The sequence below is a fragment of the Numida meleagris genome, chromosome 1 (genome assembly GCF_002078875.1).
Source record: "Numida meleagris isolate 19003 breed g44 Domestic line chromosome 1, NumMel1.0, whole genome shotgun sequence".
NCBI classification, from domain to species: domain Eukaryota; kingdom Metazoa; phylum Chordata; class Aves; order Galliformes; family Numididae; genus Numida; species Numida meleagris.
The window spans coordinates 36460387-36484726 of record NC_034409.1 but is presented as its reverse complement, the minus strand read 5'-3'; the positions used below and the strand labels follow the sequence as shown (position 1 = coordinate 36484726).

Sequence of the window (24340 nt, the reverse complement as noted above, 5' to 3'; positions counted from 1 at the left end):
GTCTGTCAGACAAAGTCTGATCTTGTTTAGGGCATCATCCACAGTCTACTTAGATCAGTGAAGTTTTCACACTGGGCACTATGAATGCACGTAACCTACTTAAATTATTAGGGCTATGTTGCCTTCTCAGAAAATCAAATTCAACCCAGTAATTTTCTTGGAACATGTTTGAACTTGTGCTGTCAGCTGGTAAAAATAGATTTGTGTGAGTGCGGAGAGTATGTTGTGTAATTAGACTAGTTCATTTCTCATTTCTTCAGGATGGGCCACTACCAAATATATTTTGCTGTCCATCTTGAAAAACTGCTGTGATGGATTATCTATTAAATCTGCTGCAGTGATCTGTGTTGCTGATATCATTTTAACATTATAATGGAAGATAGTTTGTTGGGATTTAGTGGGAAATTGTGAGACTGCTATAAAAAGTACTGAGATCTGTGAGCAGGTGAGCTTTTTGGAGAGCTCCTTAGACAACTGACATATCAAGAATAAGACTACCATCCAGTTTTTCTGAATTCAGTCAGGACTGACTCTGAAGTCATACTTGGGATTTATCTTAATATTGTTCAGAGAAGAATTTGGGCTAATAATTGTATTTTCTGCTCCTTTCAGTAAAAATAAATGAAATAAAAGGGGAGTTTGGCATATGGAAGTGAGGAAGATATGTAAAATGAAGAGTTCCTGGAGAAACACAGGGATTTTGATTCCCTCAGAAACAAAGAAGTAGTAACGAAAGAAACTAAGAGGAACCACAGACACAAAATGTGTTTGTGGTTGCACTGCTGTATGTTACATTTGCTTAGTTTTGGAATGTTGATTGCCTGTGATAGAGACATGAATAAAGAATCTAGTAAAGTGGTGACTATGAGAAGTGCTGATATTCCCTTGTTTTCACTTTGCTTTTCACACAACTCTGTACATTGCTAAGACCAGCCCTCAGAATTTTATCAATGAAGCCAAGCCTTAAGAAGCTGAATGAGAACCCAGAAAGCTTAACAAGCTCTGGAATTCAGCTATCTTTAAGACCATACACTGCAATTTCTCTTTTTATTTTTCTGCTCTCAGTCATCTTCCCAATAAAACTTGACAACAGCTGTACATATGTGACCTTAGTGGTCATCAAGAAATTGCCAGTGTTTGTATTTACCATTTAGAAGAATAGCCTTGGGTTTAGCATTCTGCTTTATTTTGGGAAGATTTCTAAGTGTACTGCAGAATGCATGATTCTGCTTTCTGTCTTCTTCCTATTGATTTTCTGCTCGTGTATGTTATGAACTGCCTCACTGCCTTCTGACATGGACACACTTTGGCAGAGAATGCAGTTCCCAGAGATGCACAGCAATACTATAGCACAGATAAGATATCGTCCTTGATTTTCCTAACTGAAATTTCATGAGGAAATTAGGTCAACAGAATGTAATTACCTACACTGAAATCTCCTAAGGGCACCGGCTAGAGCTGTGCAAATGGCTGATTATTTTGATTTGCTTACAGAAGCAAAAAAAATCAGAGGCAAAAATCAGTCTGAATAGAACAAAATGATTTCTTGTTCAACCTGAATTGAAACATGTAGTTGGTTTGGAGCTGTTCTTCACAGCTCATTAAGAGAATTAAAGCCATGTTGATTTATTTATTTATTTTAACTAAATAACAGAGCATCAGTTCAGCATTCCCATTAACTCCAACAGCTTCTGAGGAGGAAATTCCAAGATGAGCAGAGCAGGGTTCACTTCTCTTAGAAAAGAAAGTCCCTTTTGTACTGCAGTGTGTTTCTTAAAGCATTCATCCAGGAGGTGACTAATTCAGCTTCAGTTACTTTTTATCTCTAAAGAAGCTGATCCTTGCCTATTTTCCTGCTCAGAGGGACAGCCTGTCTTCCAGGCTAGCAGCTCAAGTGAGTTCCTGTAGCTATCCTGTTCTTTGTAAAGGAACTAAAGGCTCACCAGGCTTCACCCATAAAAAATAAAAAATAATAATAACAAAAAAAAATTAGTTCTGGTTCCTTTTAGAAAAGGTATAATTAGGAAGTAATTTAACTATCAAAAGAATACTTTTTTTTATTAATGTACAGTCAATTTAAAGCATGTAATCTGAAGAAGTTCTTTGTATGCAAGATGTGACTAAGTACATGTACCTGTATACCCTGTGCAGAGAGCCAGGAGCTCTGTTGGCTGGCTGGGCAATGCTTGGCCATAGGATGTGTCACAGCAAGAGTTGGCACAAGGAGCAGTAAGGCCCCCTGGTCTGACCAGCACCTGTGGTAAGAGGAGCACAGATCCCTGTGTCAGGTACTCTTCAAGTAGTTTCCCAACTGACTACTTGCTATAAAATGAAGAAACAACACACCTGTGGCGTAAATTTCCCAGCACTCTCCTTTTATATCTCAGCTAAGTGTGCAATGACCCATGGTTATTCGCTTGGTCTTCCTTTGGCCTAGTGAATCTTAGTTGCTTTGTTTTGTCCTGATCAGTGGAGCAGCCTCAGGGGTCAGTGTGGAGAGCATTCCCTGTGTTCCAGAGCAGCTTCCTAGTGTGGTTACTGGGGTATCTGATGGCAGCATCATGGAAGGTTTGGAGAGTGACAGCCTCCTTCCTTTACACAAATGGAGACATAATGGAGATGAATATATGCTCTGTATGCTGTTGCCTAGTGATGAGGTGGTAAATACCTCCTGTTATGGAGACTGCAAAGTCAGCTCTAGCTGAAATACTCATGGAGTTTAGGAATTTCTACAGTTAATGGCAGCTGACAAAGTAATGCAGAATTATGTTTCTGGACTCAGGCATCTTAGCTGTACTTTTCCTGTCTTTCTTACCTGTTTAATTCTGACTTTTGTATCTAGTTTTTGACATTTTTTTCCTCCCCGTGTATAAAAGATGATTGCAGCAATTCATATGTTTATTACTAGATGATTAAATGTATTCAAAAGTGGACTGCATATGTTTCAGTACTGTCTTCAACAGCACAGAAGTTGGACTTGGCTCAGCATGTGTTCTTCTGCATATCATTTGTGAAATGACGCCTTGACCAGAAAAATAAATAACATTTGAAAAAGCTCTGTAAAAATTAATTTAAGAATGCAATGCATTTAACTTAGTAATACTTAGTAGACTCTCTGTGGCGTTGTTAAGCTATAGCTGTAGAAATTGCCTTCAAGGAAATTCTTGTGTTCCTCAAATAATCTTTCCAAATCTTGTAGAAACCAAAGATCTCATCAGACTTCCTGAATCACCTACAGAACATTCTAAACTTGTTTTTTCTTTCCTCAGGCTGCTTTTCTGGAGACAATGACCGCTTTTTGACAATTCATCAGCGAAGAAGTGGGAAACCTGTGTTTATTTATCACCATGTGCAGAGTCTGGAAAAAAGTCTGGATACAGACAGTGATAAGAATTCCAAACAACATTTCCATTCTTCTTCCCATACCAAAATAAACAAGCTGCACCCTGCAATAGTTGTTAAATCAACCTTCCCCAGACCTGCCTACGACCCATCTCTCAATCTGTTAGCTATGACAGGTGAAGACTTGGAAGTGGAAAATCTTCCCATTCCTGCGACGAATGTGATTGTTGTGGTAAGTGCCTTTTTCAGATTTTTGGAGTTGTTTTGTGAATAAATGTGCTTATAGACAAATATAGACACAGATTTTAAAGCTGTGTATCTGAAGTTCATATTCTTCTTCCTGGGTGATCATCTACTTATAAATAATTACCATAGATCTTGACACACTTCTCTTTAGTAGAACTTGCATTCTTATGAATGTGATAATACGAATCACTGTGATCAACAAGAAATCTGATGAATCAATGCAGAATATAGCCTGTCTGAACTTACCTTTGCTTCAGACGCCTTTAATCCTCTTGTCTTGATTGATATTTTCCCTGCTTTCTCTGAATGGTTTTTAAATTTATTCTGTGTAGGGCACAAGAAAATGTACTTCACGGAAGAGTTCTACAGAGGCAGGGAGATTTTAAATGGCTGACAAAAAGGTTTCATTCACTTCTGGTTTTCTAGCAAATCCACCATTATGCTTACAAGCTGTTTGAGAGGAAGTCTGTTTATTGCAAAAATTAACAATTATGTTTTTGTTGGTGTAAGGCACATATGTTCCTTCTGGGGGATATGGTCTGGGACCCTCCTTGTTCAGTTACCTATGGATCTTGTCCATTTTTAGAAAGATGATGGCAGCATTCCTTCCTGTAGTGGAGGGCATGCCAGTGGAACCATACACTGATGCCACCCTGCTGCATCTTCATCCTTCCTGTCGGCAGCAGGACAATGTTGGTAGAACTGTCCTCTGTAAAGAGTGTCGCGCATTCTGTGTACATTCTGCAAAGGCACTGCTCTGCCTCATCCTGGTGCATGGTTAGCCCTGCCTGATTACACAGAAGAGCATTGGGCTTATCCTTCTTCTGAGAGAAGAACTACCATTCATAATGGCTCACTCACTCATTACAGTTAACTAATAAGGATTAAACTGAAACAATGTGACTAATTACAGTCAGCAGCTATTTGCCTAATTCTGTAAATTGCTCTTCTCAAAAGATGCTAGATTAAAAAAGAATGGCCTTTGCAAACAAGGAAAGAAGACAGGCTGTGCCACACTGGGAGATATTAGCACAGGAAGTGTTTCAGAATTGACGGAGTTCCATTTGCTGTTGGTACTTCTGGAGATCTGCCCTCATGAGTGCAGGGTAGCTTTCTGTACAACATGCTGAGGTTATTGGAGTGCAGAAAGTGCTAGGTAATAGTAAAAAAAAAAAAAATAATACTATCAGAGAACTTTGTTTTCACAGTATCACAGAGTGGCTGAGGTTGGCAGGGCCCTCTGCGCCTATCTGCTCCAACTCCTGCCCAGCAGGGTCACCAGACAAGGGTGCCCAGGGTCACATCCAGGTGGCTTGTGAGCATTGCCAGGGAGGAGGCTCCACAGCCTCTGGGCAGCCCCCACCAGTGCTCTGTCACTGCATAGCACAGAAGTGCTGCCTGGTGTTCAGAGAGAATCTACTGTACTACTTGTGCTCATTGCCTGGCACTGATCAACAATGAGAAGAGCCTGGCTCTGGTTTGAGTGTTTACTTCACAGCTCAGCTTGGCTTCAGAAAGCTATGTTCTGCGCTTATTTGTATCCCCCATGAACAAGGTCTCCTAATTTGAGGTAAGTGGCTAGCATAATCAGGAATAGGTTCAGTTGCATGCAAGCGTGCTACTGCAGTCCATTTCAGAGTAAAATAAGGCAGTGACAGACTCACTTCCATGGGGTCATGTCAGCTGTCTACACCAAAGCTGAATGGTACTGATCTGGAGGACATGCCAAGCAAGCTTGTCACGGACAGCAAGACCAGCTCCAAAGTGAACGTGCCTGCTCTTTTCCCATAGCAAGCATTTTTTCACCTCCTGTGAAGATAGAATCCAAAAAGGGCAAGGAATTCAAAATATACATAACCTCTTTTTTTTTTTTTTTTTTTTTTTTCATTTAATGACACTGTTGCATGAATGGTAAAGCAGAGCTTTGCATGCTTTTAGAGACTCACAGTCCTCAAATTAAAATGCAAAAATCTTGCAAAATATTCTGGGGCTACCCTGCTTCTAGCTGACTGGCTCTGTGCCTGCATCAAAACCTAAATTAGGCAGATTCTCAATTGGCAGTCGTATTAAAAAAAAATCTATTATATCTACATTAAGTTCTCATTAAGCAACTTCAGTCTCAAGCTTTGCTACTGCATTTGTAGGATGGAGCTCCTGCTCTGAAGCCTTCTGCTCTGGCTGAGAACCATATGTGCAGTAAGGGGGGAAATAACAACATGAGCTGATTGTAACATGAAAGCTGTTTATTGCTGGGATCTTGAATTATCTCTAGGTGTATTCAAGGACAGCATTTTTAGTTTGGTTTTAATGCCATCCTTTAAGAAAAAGCTTTTTGGGAGCATATGTTTTGAAGCACAGAGTGACCCGGGCAGCTCAATAATTGCACAATAAAAAATTTTGAAGGTGTCTTCCTCCAAAGAGCAGCTGTCCCACAGCAGGGTGGTTGCCATCATCCAAGCACAGCCCTGCTTCTTCCAGGTCTCTGCACTTGGACATTTGGCTTCTCCCCCACAAATTTCATGTAAAGTAGATTGTAACCTTAATTCTGTTGCCAAGGGAGTCTGTTTTGTGTTGAATGCATGCATGTCACTCTCTCTTTGTTTTGAACGAGCACTTGCTGCTTGTTGCTGCTTTTTGGTTTTGATTATGTAGGGCAAGTGGCAGCATTTGTTGTTTTGCCCTGGCTGACCGTTTCTGTTCCAGCCCGTAGCAATGTTGTTGGTTGCTCAACTTGAAAGGGCAATTGCTGGTGTTAATGCTTCCTGTAATCCAGTTACATGACTAGTGCACGCTGTGATTTAGTATGAAAGCCTGCAAGGGGAATTATTTTTTTTAAATAAATCAGTGCTGTTGCAGTTCTGCAGAGGGGAGGAAAAGGAATTCAATCTAATTTCAGAGACTTGAGGTCCATTTTCTCCATGATGGAGCTGGAAAGGTAGAGTGAATGGATGACTAATGTACAACAATTACAAGGTTACATTTTGTGCTAAGGAGTAGGCCATCTGACAAGCAAAATGTTGCCAATGCACAGAAGAGTACTGTGCAGCCAAGAGTTCTGCAGGTGTTGTGTTGAAAATTGATGTTTTGTGACTCTACCAATAAAGAACGCGTGTTAAGAACTAATATTCCTGAACCTGGGAAAACTGTAGTGCTTGTTTGCTGGAGGGAGGAAGAAGAGGGATTTATTTTCTGGGAGTAAGTTTTCTATACCTGGGGGCTTTTTGTCACGTTACTCAATACCACGTTGTTTTTTTTTTCCTCTGTTTTTCCCTTTGGTGCTCAAGTTCTATTGAGGAAAGCAAGGACAACTGAGATCTCTTGGAAGCATTTTGGCTATTTTATCAATGTCTTTGTGGGTAGCCATGTGTTCTGTTTGGCTGTCTTTCAGGAGTATGTGAGACCACTCATCTAAAAACTGCATGGTTAATATAAGACGTTACTTAACTGCTTGGTAATACTTAAGTTTTTCTATTTTTGTGGGTTTTGTTTGGATCTCAGAAATGGTGCATGTTGGGAAATGAACAAATTCTCCAGAAAGTTTTGTGTATATTTCAAGTCTTCCCAATACTGAATATGAGCACCACCAAGGTCGAGGCAGTAAAAAGAGATTATAAATATGTATATAAACACTTAAAAATGTTGCTGCTTTTCACAAACAAACAAACAAAAAAACCCAACTAAACATACATTAATACAAGGGCTGCTCCAAAAGTAATGCCTCCTATTTTATTATATTGGCCCATGATGTCAGAAGCAGATGTTGGTAGTATGGGAGTAGAGGTTGAACCTTCCCACCAGTATTCCATCATACTGGAAATGAATAGGAAGCATTACTTTCAGAGTGACCTACATACATATATAGTTTGGGCTGAACTTGGGAGAAAAGCAGAATGACTTGCAGTAAAAGTTTTTTTTTTAAAAAAAAAAAAAAAGAAGAAAAAGAAGAAAAAGTAAAGGCTAGTCCTGAAATATCACTTCATGGAGGTGCTAGAGTGTCATCACTTGTAACCTGGTATAGTTTATTCTGTCCAAAGTCTCTCTCAGACAGACAAGTGTGTTCTGCTAATATTGGACTAAGCTTCTCAGATGCATTCTTCACTTGTACACTAAAGAGTATTTCAGAAATGTAAAGCTAATAAAATTGCTCACTTTATCATTTTTTCCCTTCACCCTTCACTGCTACTGTGCACCTTCATATCTAAATACAGAAATCTGTGTCTCTGTGTTTCTTGCTTATAGATGTGATAGTGTTGTGTGATAGCCTAAAAATCAGTGCATCTCTTCAGTTTCATTTGGTTTACATGAGTGTTACTGAATTGAGTTGATTTAATTAGATGTTCTCTCAGCTAATGTCAGTAGGACATAAGATGCACAGACAGCCACGCAGAGCTTCTCTTTCCATTTCCATGCCTTTCTGTGTAAAGCTGAATTTCTCATAGTTGTAGCTCTGCCATACAATTAGATCAATTTTGTCCTCAATGTTCGAACCTTCTACCTTCAGACAAGCTGAAGACATGAAAGTGTTTCTCAGGTGCTGAGGTGGGATTCAGAAGAAGAATAAAACACATGAATGTAAGTATCTATAAATCCACATATGAGCTAGCCTATTGATAGCCTGTTAATCTGTCTAGCACTATTCTAAACAATTTCTGCAAGATTAGGAAGTTAGTATAGGTCACAAACTACATTCGATAGTCAGACTGGACACCCTAGTAAGCTCTTGCTTTTTTACTGACACAGCTTTACATGTATGTGTTTATTCCTCCATCAGTTCCCTTTTTCCTGAAGCACCACATTTAACTATTGATGTCAAAGCCTAGGAACTCAGCTACCTTATTTGTTCCTGTATTTTATTTCATTATTCCAAGCATCTTTTCCTTCTGGAAATATCTATTTTTCTAATTATTTGTACTTTTGTCAGTTTATGGCTTCCACATAGCCTGTCCCATCCTTGTTCCTCTCGTAACAAACAGAATGTCCTTCTCTATCCTCCTTCAAAACTTACTGTTGACACAAGCCTTGCTACTTTTAAGATTGGTCAAAGGGAACCAGACCACAAAATATCCTTTATTCTTATATTTGAAACTACTTCTGCTGACTGGCTTCGTTGAAATGCCACAAGAAGAACTGTAGGAGAACGTGATAAAAACAAAACAAAAAAAAAAATGGGGTCATTCAATCCTTCTAGTCAGATTTAGCCCCAAACTATTTACTCTGTAAAAAAACATTAAAAAAAACATTTTCATGTTTTTAGGAGACTACAAACCAGAAGTAAACCTTAATTTGGGGAGTTTGGGGCACAAGTGGAGAGGGAAATAGATGATGGCTGGGGATGTTCTTACAATGGAACAGTTTCTGAAAGCAAGATTTGTTATCGGTTGGTAGAACAAGTAGTCCTTAAACTAGCAGGTCAACCAGTACTGGAGCAAGAAGCCAAGAAAACAGTCTGTGGAGCATAACAAAAAGTCAAATGTCACTTTTTGCCACTGAGGCCCATTATAGCCAGCCCAAGTTGGAGGTTGGCATTGGGCCAGGCAGAGGAAACATGAATAAAAGATCGTGTCTCTGCAATAACTTCTCAAAGGAGCTTTCCCCAGAGTAAGATCTTCAAATCCAACAAGATATCGAATGGTCCCTCTATGTTTCCAGGTAATGTATTTGTCTGATACTTGTAACAACAGAAGACAAATTCTGTGCTGCTCAACAGTGGAGTTTTAAGATCTTATTATAATTACAGTGCTGAATTGCTAACAACCTCTAAATATTAGTCACACATTACAACAATGAGCAATGTCAGTCAGTACCCTTAGTGTCATTTTAATTACTGTTGAGTCCCTTTACATCATGACCAGATCTTCACAGTATCTGGCTTCTGAACTCAAGTCCACCTTCTAATTAAAGATGGATGGACACCCTTATGTTAGTCCTTTCTTAAGTAATTACACAAGGATCAACATATCTGCAGCAACCCTTTCAAACAGACCTAGTAGCCTGCAGCTCTGTCATTCTGGATTTTGTTTGCACAAGGAAGTCTAGAGAGTTTGCATTAGTTGGCCTCATTTGCTTTCTGCTTCCTTCTGTACGCTTCAGCAGTGGTAACTGCATGCTGAACCATTATTGTGGTATTGTGTTTGCTGTAATCTTTGTGGAAAACAGGAAAGATTGTATTATGTTGTAACATGCACTAAAGCTTCCTTAAGGCATTTTTTTGTCATCTGACTGACAAAATGTTAATGGAATGTTAGTGGTATATTCAGCAACTCAGTGCTTTAATTGATTAGCTTACTGCTGGCAACTTCAGGGTTATTTTCTGTATCATACAGTGGGATGCTAAACTTGAACAAAAGATAGGCATGTCTTTCATAACTCACTCGGATCCTCTTTGATCACAAAGTTTTCCTTTCCCATCATTTTTCAGTAAAGGGAAAATATTTCTTGAAGTCATTTCATTTTCTTCATGAGCTGCACTGTTTAAATGAAAACTGGATTTCAGAAGCAGACATGTTTTATGCTTTTAAAGTCAATGTTAGACTTTCCTTAGCAGTTAATAGTATATAATTCATCTGTACGAAAAAAATAAGGTGTCAACTGCTGGTACTTCTTTCAGCTGCATGTTACTGTAATTGGCCACTCTCAGCTATAAAGTAGATACTTGTATAGGAGAAAGAGATCTGCCTATATTTTTCTTTTCTTTTTTTTTTTTTCTTTTCAATTTTTTTTTCCCTCCAGGAAAACTTTTGAATTGATAAAATGCTTTTTGGCAAAACAGAGATTCTCCATGAAATTGGATTGAATTCAGCAACTGTTTCAGCCAAATCAAAGATCCTCGCTTTTGTTCAAGCATTTCCAAAATGTCTCAAAAAATGTAGGGGAACTTAGATAAAATTCTGCATGCCCAAGTGTGAAAGGCCTGGCCCAAAGCCTTGCTGTAAAGAACATAAAGGGAGAACTGAGCCTGAGTCTTTCTCATTTCACATGATCTGGTCACTGAACAGAGGGATACAGGGTAGCCCTTGTATCACAGTCACATTTCTTTGACTTAAAAGAAGTCAAAGAAAAAAAAAGCTAACAGAAAATTCAAAGTTGTGTTGATCTTAGGCTGATCCAGTACAATTTTTTTTTTATGTGTTTTGATTTAGTCCTTGAAATAGAGGGAAAAAATAAAAGTAAACAGTCCCCTGCTGCCTCCTTATTACATGGTCCCATTTATTTCTCCGATTGAAATATTCTTCTGAGCAATTTCTGCACCATGCTGTACTGACTTCCAGGAGAAAAGGCACAAAGGTTTAGACTGCAGTGGATTTTCCATCCCTGTCCATTGTTTGTCTCCTTTATGACAATGCACTGGCGCCAGTTTGGGTGTTGCAGCCTTTCAGCTTCTGAGCTGGTCATGCATCCCTTCATGACTCGAAATACACTGACTCCGTTCTGCAGAGCAGTATGGACAAGCTTGCATGTCAGCAGTTTGGGAGATTGCCGTACCATGATCTATGTTCTGCTTTCCTTTTATGATGAGCCGAATCCTGTTACTGCCTAAATATGACTAAGAAAAGGAAGAGTTTCCTGGCACACACTATTCCAGGTGCCATCACTGGAGTCACAGGGACCTGATATCCAAATTTGGACATAAACCAAATGACTGTGCTGGGATCATGAGGCCCACCCATTAACAAATAAATATTTTGACAACTCCCTGCAATAAATCTGTGCGTTGTGTTGATGGTGTTTAGGACAAAAGACAGAAGTGCACTTTTTACATTTTTTCTTTCTTTCTTTCTTTCTTTCTTTCTTTCTTTTTTTTTTTAATTCTATCAGAGCCCTCAGAGAACTGTCTTTGTGGAAAGCCAAACTTCCCTACAGTAACTTTTAAAAGGCAGATAAAGGGCACTCAGATAAAAAGACATTAAGTTTCCTTCTCAGTCAGCGTCTTGCAGGATCTGGCAATTCAGCCTGTGGAATGATCCTTTTGGTTCTTTGCTTCTGACATTGTAAGGGAAAGTGACTGCTTCTCAAAAGTTCCTCTATAGATTCTTCATAATGTGGTTTTGTGAGTAACCTCTTAAATGCCTTTCAAAAGCCTTTCAAAAACAGCTTTCTAAAAATATGTGTTTTTATCATCACTATGTGAATATATTGTATGTCTAAAACATGGTGACGTATTGAATCAGAGGAACACTTTTAGGAGCTGAAGATGTTCTTTTGAACACACTCCTAAAAAACCTCACAGTTCAAGTATTACCACACTTCAGCATCTCTGACAAAAAAAAGTACTTTATTCTGAAATGAAGAGTACAGACTAGGAGGACACTAGAACTTGAAAATCATCAGGTAACTGTCAGCTGAATTATGGTTTTTCAGTCCCTACAGTATTGAAACTCCTACAGAAAGGGGGATTACCCCTTTAAGGTAAGCAGAGTGGTACAAAATCTTTGCCTGTCTTTGTTGTTGCTAAAAGCATTTAAGTAATGTTTTGCTGTCCTGCCTTTGAAGGTCAGTCATGACTGACAGTCTGTAATGAAGCTAATTCTTATTTGGCTCTGCACCACAGTAAACTGGTGGAAAATACTTTGAGTGGATATGGTGCTTTGAATCGAGTCTGTGGCAGAAGTGTTACGAAAATTGTTGTGGGTATGCATCAAGACTGCTAATGTAATTGTGATGAATAGCGTAGGAAAGTGCTTGACAGCTTATGTTATATCTATGCTTATTTAAACATGAATTGAAACAGACTTACATTTCAGCCTTTATTAGTTGTTTTAGAATAAAAATGGAATGTCTGCTTTGTATGGATTTGGCTGAGGATACACATTCTCTTTGGGAATCGTCATTGTGTAATAAACTGTAGCATAGAAATCAATGGTAATATAGTCAGGATTTTTGCATTTACAATATGCTAAGGTCAATTTGATTTGATTTACACTATGTTATTGATTAATGTTAATTTGGGCTTTTTTGGGCCCTTTTCCTGTAGATGGCTTTAGAATAAGAGGTTGTATTTTTGCTGGTAATAACTGTACTAGTAACATTGGGGATTTTTTGAAAACACAAATAAATAAAGATCACTTTGGTTATAATAATGTGATATTCTGGCAACAATTATATCTTTCTGCATTATTTAGCCAAATTGTTGCTATGCTTTCTTCAAGAATCACATAATGTATTGTGTAATTAAGAACAAAGTTCTGGAGGGTAATACTTACAGATAGATACAATATTTCAATTTCTTATAATAAAAATGATAAGTTTCATTTCTGGTACTGTATCATGCAGTTTTATAATAGTGAAGTATTCTGAGCTGAAATTCATTAAAATGCAGATGTTTGGGGCTAGGAAGAATGACTTTAAATACCTCTCTTCTTTTAAAGTCTTCACATTCTTTAGGCAAAATAAAGCTAACGCTGTCAAAATGATTTTTGTTGTCTTAAGGTGATGCTGAAAAATAAGCACGAAACAGAGATCCCACAAATCCTGTATCCCAAGCACGCTTTCTCTGGACTGGTGCAGCAGGATGCTGTGGTTCTGCTTAATCAGCCCTACTGGAAGCGTATATAGGCAACAGAAATTAACTTGAAATTTAAAAATACTCATTTTCTTTGGCTGTGTTTAAACTAGCTACAGTAGTTAAAGACCTCTCCCCTTTGTCCATAGCCTACTAAGACAAAAACTGTTTGAAGGATTTGTAGATCATCTCTGGCAGAAATTCTCTCTAAGAGGATGGCTGGGCTGGGGGGATGAAAGGTAGTTATTGGCTATGGGAGCACCTTTTTATGTACTGTATACATAGATTAATCTGAAAGTAATGCCTCCTATTCATTTCCATGGAAACTGCAATAGATGCAAAGAGCACGATACCACTATATGATTGAGCAAATTCTCAGCTATGAAACACTTTTTTTTACATAGTCAACACCATTTACTATGCATTTTCACCTGCAATGAACAAGAGCCTGAATGCTGCCTTCATAAAAACCTGCATGGCCATCCAGAACATGACTTGTCTTTCATGTTGTCATCACTGTTGAAACACACCACCTATTCCCTCAGTGTGCTCACATCCACTGTTTGATCTCCATAAACATTCAGCGAGTGTTGATGAATGTCAGTGAGTGCCATTTTTTCTGCATGGAGGAATTCAGTGCCACACCTTTTCTTCATCCACACTTCTATGTCAGACACCATTGTGTCAGAGTGCCTCTCTGCTGCTGTCTGTCACATGGCAACAAAATGTAATGGAACATTGGTGGGATGGTTCAACCTCTACTGCTGTACCTCAACATCTGCCTCTGATGTTGTGGGCCAATATAATAAAGTAGAAGGAATTGATTTTAGAGCAGCCCTTGTACTTTAGTGGTTGGAACCCGAGATTCTTGACGAATTGAAATAATAAGGAAACATTAACCATGAATTTAAAAGACCACTTAGATCATGAAATAGCAACAAAGCACTTGTTGATCTGAGGAAAAAAAAAAACAACTGATCTGTCTAGAAATGGGTAATAGGACAGTAATTAAATAGATACTTTGAATTCTATACACTAAATCAAAAATTCGATTGTATTCTTAATTTTTAAATGTGCTTCCTAAGAAACTGACTGAAAATGGAAATAACCTTTAATGAAATAACTGTCATGTGAGGCTTTCAGTAATGAATGAATTAGAAAACCGTATGGATACATTAAGTGGAATAATAAATGTACCATACACAAAAGTAGGACATCCATAAATCATTTATGATGTTCTTTCTCATCACTTCTTGGCTCTTTGAGTCTTAATTGAAAGCCAGGGTAGCTGGGTATTAGAAAAACTAAATTTGTTAGTCAGATAATAGACAACTTTGATTAAAGCATTAATTTATTTTAGAATGCTGAGGGCCTGATACATGAAAAATTCTTGCAGAACAGTGCTACTTTAGTCTTTTCTATTTTAATTACTGTTGTCTTTTGGCCAATGAAAATTATTCATGTTCTACTTTAACTTGCTCAGCAAATATGATGAGACACTATTGTGGTTACGGAATAAAGTGTTGTCTAGCCCAAAGAATTACAGACGCTTCAAACTGATGCACGGTACACTCACAGAAGTAAGACAGTGATTGTTACAAGAGCTGTGAATTAGCTTCTTCCCTCTTTTACAGGCAGAGATTTAGAGGATCATAGGTCACTCTGTGCATGGTCTTTCATGCCACTGGGGACCAGGGAATGCTGCAGAAATATCATTTTCCTTTATCCTTTTCACTTTTCTTGTTTGTTTGTTTGTTTAAACAAGTTAATGTAAACTCTCTTTTTACCACCTTTAATAGTTTTCTTCCTGGAATCTAACTCATTAAGAAGGTGGCCAAAACGAACATTTAGCAGCACCCTATTATAAGATGAGGACACAACATGTATGTTGAAATTAATATGAGGCTTAAACTACAAGTTTATTTTGCCAAAAATATACAAGTCTTTGCCAAAATGATCAGAGATGATTCAATAAAATACATTAGGAAAATTTTATATCTAGATTTACAGTATTTACAGTTCTATAAATAAAAAGATTTGATCTTAGAATAACATTATTCAGTGTGAGCAGCATGCCTTTGTTGTGGTGATATATATGCTAACAAAAAGGAGATGGGCAACTTATTTTCAGGGGTCATATTTATTCCTGTCAAGGTGTTAGAGTGGGATGTTTTTATAATTAATTCTCCATTATTAAAAGTGAGGGACTAAGTGATGTTGTGGGTAAAAGAAAAAAAAAGGATAATATAAAACAGCAATATAATGATATAATGTAGTAGTAAGATCATTATGTAAATGTACTGGACACGGCTAACTTCTATCAAATTTTGCCAGCTAAAATCTAGCATCAATGTACAGAGCTGACCATCTCTAACAAAAAAATTCATTGTAGTCCCAGAGTTAGCACTGAGTTATGGTATCCTCCTGCATAAGAACTGCTTTGGTATCTCCATATTTGTGTGCAGTTAAACAGAAACCCAAGGGCAACTGAATACTGACTGTATTTCTAAGCCAGGAAATGTATTTCTAGGCCAGACTCAGACATTCCTGACTGTCCTACACAGTTGAACCCTTTCTCTAATTTTCATGCAATTTACCTACTCCTCCTGTAATGCTACATTTGTTTGACTGGTCAGCCAGGTGTGTTCAAGGGTTGGCAATACTTTCTCTTGGCCCATATCAAATTCACTTACTTTCTCCCATTATGTCTCAGTGAACTGAAAAATTGGCTTAAAATCTTGCAGCTGTAGGCTTTCCTAGAGGCTAGCCAAAATTTCTTTGCATGCCCTTTTTGACTCATGGGCTGCCAGTTGACCAATCCTCATCTGTTATGAGTACAATCTTATAAATTCTTTTCATTAAAGGTAAGAGTCATTAAATGAAGAGTTCAGTGCTTTTGGCATTCTATATATTCAGCTCTTCTGATCAATCACTGAAGAAGTTACATACTTCAGAAACATGTATCTGCTGTTTGAAAGGCCTGTCCAATCACAGAGGCCTCATTAATGTATTGTGTCTTGCCAGTTCCAGTGATCCCTGCCTTTGCCAAATAGCATTGTATAAAGTTTGGCAAAGGCTGCTAGCTTTCCTTTGTTGTCTTAATGCTGTCATAATTCCCTCCACCCATTGCTTTACTGCTATTGATCTTTGCTCTTTTGGCAATGCTACTACTATTATAGTTTCTTCGTTTGTAATAGAAATACATTTACTATAATCTTTGGCTCCAATGCTTAGTAATTTGTTTTCTTGGCTCTTCTACTTTAACATATAGGCAACATCTTTGCTTCCTTAAATTTTATTCTGCCTGGAGGCTGACTTACTCTGGGTCTATCTTTGGCTTTTTTTTTCCTTCTCTTGTCTCTAATTGTTGAATTGTTTCAAAATTACTTTGACACTGGTGCAAAACAAAAATACCTTCACTTTGATATCACATCAGCTGCCAGCCAGTATTCTAACAGCTTATTAGTTATGGAGTGGATAGCAATAGAGCAATTGAGTTTTCAGATCAAGACTCTCTGAAATTAAGTCTTTGGAATCAAAACCACAAGACAGAGTTGTGTGAAAATAGTATTCCTTTTCACAGATTTCAGAGGCTGTAAAAAAATTAATTTACTTTCACTAGGAAGTGAGGAGGAAGTGGGGTGGCATCACAAAATGGCCAAGATCCCAGAGCTCAAGGCATAGAGCTACAGTGGAAGGTCAGGTTCAAGCACTTCATTTGCCACATCCTGATCAGAGCCAAGATTCACAAGGAGGAAATTAATTTAACCACCCAAATCAGTTCATTTTGTAGCTTCATTTCAGTTTTTGGGTGGACCTGAGACAAGATCAGGAAGGAGTCTTTTCAGTGCACTTGAGATTGGTCTTGCCTTTGATATATGACAATTCCAGAAGGACGAGTCTCTTCAAGACACTGAAATGCTTTGCTCTCCTTTCCAGATCAATTTTTATTTAATTATTTGCACTGAGTGGAGTTTAGGGTGTTTGCAGAAAAAAGATTTGTCTGGAAGTCTAGTTGTTCAATTAATCATGTGGCGTATGAAGGTCAAAGCATTAATTCTTTATTCTGAGGCTTATACAGAACAAGTACTTGAGTAGAAGTATCCTGTAGCCAATATAAAGTTCTTACCACAGATCTATTGTTTTTTTCTGAAGTAAATAGATCTCCTTAAGGTCTTTATCAGATTGGCTGTTAGTGAGAGCATCATCAATATATTATTTCTCTGCTGTAGAAGGCGCATGATTTTGAGGAGTTCTGGGGACAAGAGCTAGAGAAAGAAGCTGTTCTTACCTGTTCTTTTGCTAACAGCCTGTATGAAATCGGAAGGCAATGTATCAGCTCAACGCAGATTATGCTGATAAGTGTACACTGTGTTCTTCACACAACCTAGTTAGCAGGGAAGTTCTGCAACCTTGCTAAAGAAAAAAAAAAACTGAAGAAAACACTATATAGTGAAAATACAGACCATTACATCTATACAGAGAGATAAGACCATATGCAGTCCGTGTGCTTTCTCTGTTAAAATGTGGAGGCAGAATTTGGTGTTCAGAAGTAGTGCCAGACAGGTTACGTAAACAGAAAGGACTGAATAAATTTTCAGTGTGGTCATTTTAGCATGCCCTTATGTTCTTTGTTTGGAAATAACACTTATTATCCAAAGAAGCCTCTTAAAATTCTCCATGAATGACCGAGAACCATTTAGTTAAAATCATAATGTGAACTAGACAAGAGTTGCAGCCAAACTTGCACCAGATTGCTTGTGCATTGTTCATCCTTTCCTGAATTGTATTTTCTGCTGGGACCAATGCTATCATACTACTGATTTGAGCTGATTTGAAACTTGGGAGAAGAAGAATCCAGTGTGCTTGATATGCTCCATGTAAAACTTGTATTTCTTTCCATTTAATCAGACATGTAACATATGCAGAAGCACTGATTGTAAAGGACATTGCTGAAGTTTTCATACATCCTTCCTTTTTTATCATTTTCTATTTGGCTAACCATTCAGTGCTTACCATGCAATAGTCTCTTCCCCGTTTTCATCCTTCTTTCATTCTTGTAATGAATGTACTGGAGTTCTTACTCCCACCATGTCTAGTCTGTGCTGTTTTATACATTTGTACCACTGTCCATTCAAACAGTCCCTGATGATTTTGTTCTTTCATCTGTCCCCTCTCTGGCTCTCCTGTATGCAAGTTATATAAATCCTTTAATTGTATCTCATACATACCCTGTCCTTTTTTTTTTTAACGTGTGTTTGGGTTTCAGGCTATGCCAGGGCAAATATCTAATCTTACCCCAAATCTTTCATAATAAATTCAGACTTGGAAAAGTACTTTTAAGTAGCAGGTTCAACTTAATAATGCCTCCATACAGCTGCTGAAAGTGAAGCTCTGTTTTTCTCCTTGGAGTGCCACTTTGTTCTTTAGCACACAGCTGTCTATACCCTTTCTTGCACTTTCTCATTCTCCTATTCTGCTCTTTTACTCTCCTTTTATTCAGTGTTATGCTTCCTCCCAGATCTTTTCTTTCTGCTTTTGTTTATCTTTTGCTCCCCTCCTTTACACTTGTAGCTTCAAACACCATTAGTAATTTCTTTTTTCTCTCCATTTTAAAACATTCCTTATTCCATGCTTCTTTTTACTTCCCCTGATAGTCTTTCCTTCTACTGTACACATACCTCTTTTTGCCCTGGGCCCTTTTCTATTACCATATCTCTGACAGTATTGTGGAAATACAGACATTTTCTTGAACAGTAATGTGCATCTTCTCACTAAATACTGTGAGCAGATGCCCTTAACTCTGTTTTTAGTCAGATATTTTGGTCTGTTTCTTTTTGTGTGTTTGTTTGTTATTTTATTCATGGCAAATAAGTGTTGTAGTTCATTGTGAGTATTTCTAAACTTGTTTGCTTCTGTTAACTTGGAAAAAAAAATGAAAGAGGATTTCTTCTGGTACAGGGTTGCTTTGCTTTAGCAGCATTCCTTGGACTTCTGGGTTCCATGTGCTGCAGGGATAATTGTGAGGTATGTACACTCATAAGCTTACATTGGAATGAAATACAAGATACAAGTAATTTCTGAAAAGCTCATTTAAACTTGAGACCAAAATATACCTTTAAGTCCCAGATTGAATTTTGCTATTTATTTTTATTGAAGTATTATAGAAGAAAATAGACTTTCACTTTAAAAAGGTTCACATTTGCCTCATAAGTCTGACTCAAAGAAACAAAATTAATGTCTGCTGAAAGACAATGAAAAGTTATGTCCATTGAAATGCATATTCATTTAAAATTAACTGATTGTAAGGTGTACATGTAAAAGATCACTTAATAATAAAAAACGCTTACATTTCTTTGTATACAAATACAAAAACATATTTGTATTTCTTAAGTGTGGGCCATTGAGCAGATTAAATTTGTACCCTGTGGAGTTTTGGAGGAAAATGTATGCATTGAAGATACCTAGAAAAAATATCAAATAATAGTATTGTCCACCAGATGTCCCTGTACTCATAGGTGGTAAGGAACAATGTTCATTCAACTGTCTAATTGCTGTTATTAAAGGCAATTTATACACAGTGTATGTATTTCCCAAGTCTCTGTTAACCACTGCATAATAAGATCATGAACAAATGGCAATTGCATTAACAGTATTTGAGAGCTGTAGTTATGAAAACAAATTACGGGAATTCACTGGAAAGTTTCTACTCATCATCTCAGTTTTCTGCATCCCTCATTCTCTTGGCAAATGGTCTGCCATACGTTGCATGCTCATGATAAACATTAATCTATTGTATTTGTAACTTACATAAATTTATATATGTAAGTATAATTAGTCATAAATATTATCAATAGTAAGACTCTTATTTATCTATCTACAAAAGATTCCAGGTTTCTAGAACTGACAGAACTAGTGAGTTAAAGGAATGTGGCTTTTGTGGAGACTTCTTTTAACTGTGGTATATAGCGAAGCAGGCACTATAGTCATGGTACTTGCATTCATACCGTGTGTATCGTTTCTGTCAGCTGCCATCTTATCTTGCAGTGCAACATGCTCCGGCTGAATGCTTGGCTATCAGCCTTCCATGCATATCTAGGAGCTACAGCAGGAATGTAAAGCATCTTTTCTAGGCTGAGCACTTGAGCTACTGCCCTCAGATTTGTAGGCTCCCTCAGTGGGAGCTGAGCAGATTTGTCAACAACCCCCTTAAGCATCTTGGCCAGCTCTAGGACACCACCTGGCTCTTTAGTGATGCCTCCACACAGGCAGAATACCCAACCTTCCTTTTCCCTGGGATGACTAAGCTGCCAGAAGAGCAGTTCACCCCTGCTGACTCCTCCGAAATGTCTTTCTCTGGCTATCCACAGCATCCTAGCCCCTGAGCAAGGACTAGCTCTGCCAGCAGCAGGTATGCTTAGATACAGACACCCATGGGCAGGGAGCAGCCCTTTGTCTTGACATGGTCTCCTTTAGGGTACAAAGCATTTGTTGTGTAGAGTGGGAAGAAAATGGAAAGGCCATGTGCATAGAGCTCTGTCAGTTGCCACTGATTTTTATGCTAAAATAAGCTGGTGGATGACAACAGGAATCAAACAAGGCTTCTTGGATAGGACCCTGCAGGAGCGGCACAAGGCATCTGCGGTGCTGGTGGGTCAACAGTGGTAGTAGGACCTGAGATAGACACTCAACAGACCCAAGCACTCAAACTGCTGATGTATCCAAGCTGATCTAAGGTGTCTTGGGAGCTGTCATGTAGAGTTTGCCTGAGGTATTCTTGCAAGAAACCAAACAAGTACAGACAACCTACAGGTATACAGAGCCATATACTGTGTATCATCTAAACAACACACACATGTGCAAATCATTTATTGAGTGGGAACCATTCATTTATTCTCGAGAGCAGCCCTGCTTTACGGAATTATGCTGCTGCTGAATATGTGTTTACAAGAGTGCATCTTATATTTATTCCCAGTAAGATAATTCAAATGTATGGACGAAAGTAAATTTTTTAGAAGTGTACTTGTGACTCTAGAGCCACAACAACTCTGTTTGGTAATGAAAATATTACTTGATTAGAATGCTTTGTTTTAATAGTGGCTTTATAACCAATCTGTCACTTTTTAATCATAGTTATGAAGTTTTACGAAATGGAGAGCCTTGAAAATTTCTGGTTTGGGTTGGTATATGCTTTTTTCATGGGCATTTCTGTTATCTTCTGTTATCTTTAATAAAAATTAAACAGTGCCTCAGATTTTCTTATTAAAACGAGGTAAATATTTAGTCCCTTTTGATAATTATGATAGAGAAAAATATACAGATTCTGTTGTTTTTCAATGTGTTTCAGATTCTGTCTTGTATTATATGCACGTGACATTCTTGATTGGCAAGGACTTATGTAAGTTTCATACTACATATATAGATTGATTCACCAGTAGGAATCCTGTCTTAATTACTGCCTTCTGGTGTCTGAGCACTGTAAGCTTGATTAAGTAAGGGGAAATCAGTGGGAGCCAAGGGAGGCAGGAAGGGAGTTAGAAAGAACAAATTTCTTAACCAAATCAGAGGAAAAAACACTTTGAGAAAAGCAGACATCCTCGTCCTGGTGGGTTTTGCTAAGGGTTTACATTTCCTAAATTAAGATATCAACAAACAGTTTATATTCATTACATGAGAATATATATTGTATTTATATATATTTGTGTGTATGTACTTCAAGATGACATATTGCATGGCAAGCTGAGTGCTTCCTTTTCGTTTTTGTTTGAAAAAATTTCTGTTTCCACCTGGCACTGTTGCCTCTAAAGACTATCTATCAAACAAAATAACCAAAAATGTTTACTTCCATAGTCTAGTAAACAAGAAAGGAATGTTTATTCCAAGTCTGAGTAGAAAATGCTACCCAGATTTTCAAATCCATAAACCAATACAAAAGTAATTTAGTTTTTAAAAGTTTTTTGTCATATACATGTGTCATAAATGTCATATACATGTCGTAAATATACATATATTTTTTCAATTCATGATATACCGTGATATTAACATAGAGAAGCTTTCAGAAAGAGGGCTTAGTGGAAGTAAAATTCACTTCAGCCCAACAGAGTGATCTAAATTTGTTTCAGTCCAGTGAGCTAACTATATAACTTAATCTCGTTATTTTATTTGCAGTTTCCTGGATTATCTCTAGCTCTTTAATCTCATAAAGTGCCATCTTTCTTAATCTGTTTGCACGTGTTGGGAAAAGACACTGGCTGCAAAAGAGATAGAGATAACAACATTTCTTACACAACTTTCTTAATTTGAATGTAGGAATGTACACCACCTACTGTAAAGTCAGTAATGAATTCTGATTACGTAAGTACTTGTAATTTTTAAGTAGATTTTATGCTTAAACCTAGAAGGAATTATAGAAATATGCAAAGGTATAATAACCAAGCTGAGGCTTAGCTCTGTATTAGCAGTATCTTGCTAATGCTGCAATGAGGGGGAACATATCTTGTAGATATATGAGTTAGGCAGTTACCACTAAGAGATTTATAGATTGCTCTTTCCTGTTGTTAACTCAAAGAACTCATAACATCTTGTGCTTTTAATGATCAACGTTTTAATTTGCAGACCAATCTAAGCACTGATAACTCTACAATGATGATAGTTATAAAATACTGTAATAATTGTGCTAACCTTCTCTGAAGTGTGTATTATATAAACAGGAGCATATTTTGATTAGCAATAGACTTTTTTTATAAAATTTTCTTCCATAACGTTCTTTGTAGAGTAGTTATAATCCTACTGTGAATTATTAGAACCGTATTTACCAATGTGGATTGTAACACTTGGTTTTAGTCTGGTAGAGCCACATGAGGAGGACTGACAACGGATTTTTAAGGTGAACAAAACAGATATGCAGTAGAGGAATTGCTTTAAATAACGATTAACCATACACTTTTAGTTAAAACTAGTGTATCTGATATTGTGAGGTCAAAACAAAGCTGGAAATAATGTAAAGCTCTTCAGCTACTCTGAGTATTATGATTCCTGTACAGTGGGAAAAAAAAGGTCTTGTATAATGTATTTCTGATTATTTTGAACGCTCTCTTCTTTCATGCTTATTGTATCTCCATGCCTATATGTTTTTCTGCTATCTTGGTATGGATTACAACACATAGGCATGCGAAAAATGCCATGCATGCTTTTTAGGCACACTTTGTAGAGGTTTCTGTCCCAAGAGTTATCCACATCTGGTTTGTGTCTCCAGGGCAAAACAAACACTGAGGCATCGATTTGCCTGTGTCTCACTGAGGGAAGGGAGCCAAAGGTCCCATCCTGTGAACACTTCCTCAAACTGGATGTGCTTTGGATAAATAGCTGCAGAGGAAATAGTACTGTGAGACAGTAAAAGAAATGGCTCAAGTTCAGTGGCAATTTCTGCCTTGACAGATCTTAGTACGACATGCATTTGGAAATCAAAGCTACAGACCAACACTAAGTGAAATATGGCAGCACAGCAGATGAATGAGGAATGTAGAATGGTCTGCATGAGTGCTGTCTGCTTGTAAGTTGCATTTTGCATCTTATGAATGTAACCATGGATATGTCATCTCAAAGCTCTGAGATTTCAGTGAGCATGAACAGCTGTACGCTTTTGTTTGGAATCACTGTTGAGATTATATCTCTGGTGCCACAATACCTTTCTGTTAGCTCCAGTATTTGCTTTTGTTCTGTGTGACACCAAACTGGTCTTGAGAGCTCCCTGCCAGAGTCTTTGGACCACTAGAGCTGTCCTTCGCTTCTCATCTTGTCCTTTTTTTCCGGCATGGGCTAATAGCATTCATGATATCCTTTTTTCGAGGATGAATGTAAGACTTGATTTTCAGTGAGCTAACCCATTTACATTTGGCTTTGCTCCATCAGCGACAAACAACATTAAATCTATTAAATAGCATCCCAGTAATTTAGAAGATTTGTGGCAAGTTTTGCAAAACAGTGCTTGAAGGGTGTTTATGCAAAGAAAAAGGCAACACTCCTGGCTTAACATATTAGTTACTTCTCATAACACTTGGATTGCAGTCCAAAATAGATGTAATATATTCAAAAAGGCAAAGATCCAGGAAAAAACCTTTCCTTCAGCAGAGCAGTTGAAATGAACAAAATGTTCCTGGTTCTTTAATTGCTTTTCTTTGTATGACTTGCCATATCACATAATAACATGAAATAAAACAAAAATGCATCTGTCTAGTCTTGTAGCAGTCATTC

General features: G+C 37.7%; 1 protein-coding gene across 1 annotated transcript in view; it reads left to right on the top strand.

The window, feature by feature from the left end:
* PTPRR (protein tyrosine phosphatase, receptor type R) overlaps positions 1-24340 on the top strand; it is a 145194-nt gene that overhangs the window by 8979 nt on the left and 111875 nt on the right. Inside the window, exon 2 of the mRNA XM_021385167.1 lies at positions 3270-3574. Within this exon, the coding sequence (XP_021240842.1) occupies positions 3270-3574 (305 nt within the window). The remainder of the gene's footprint in view (positions 1-3269; positions 3575-24340) is intronic.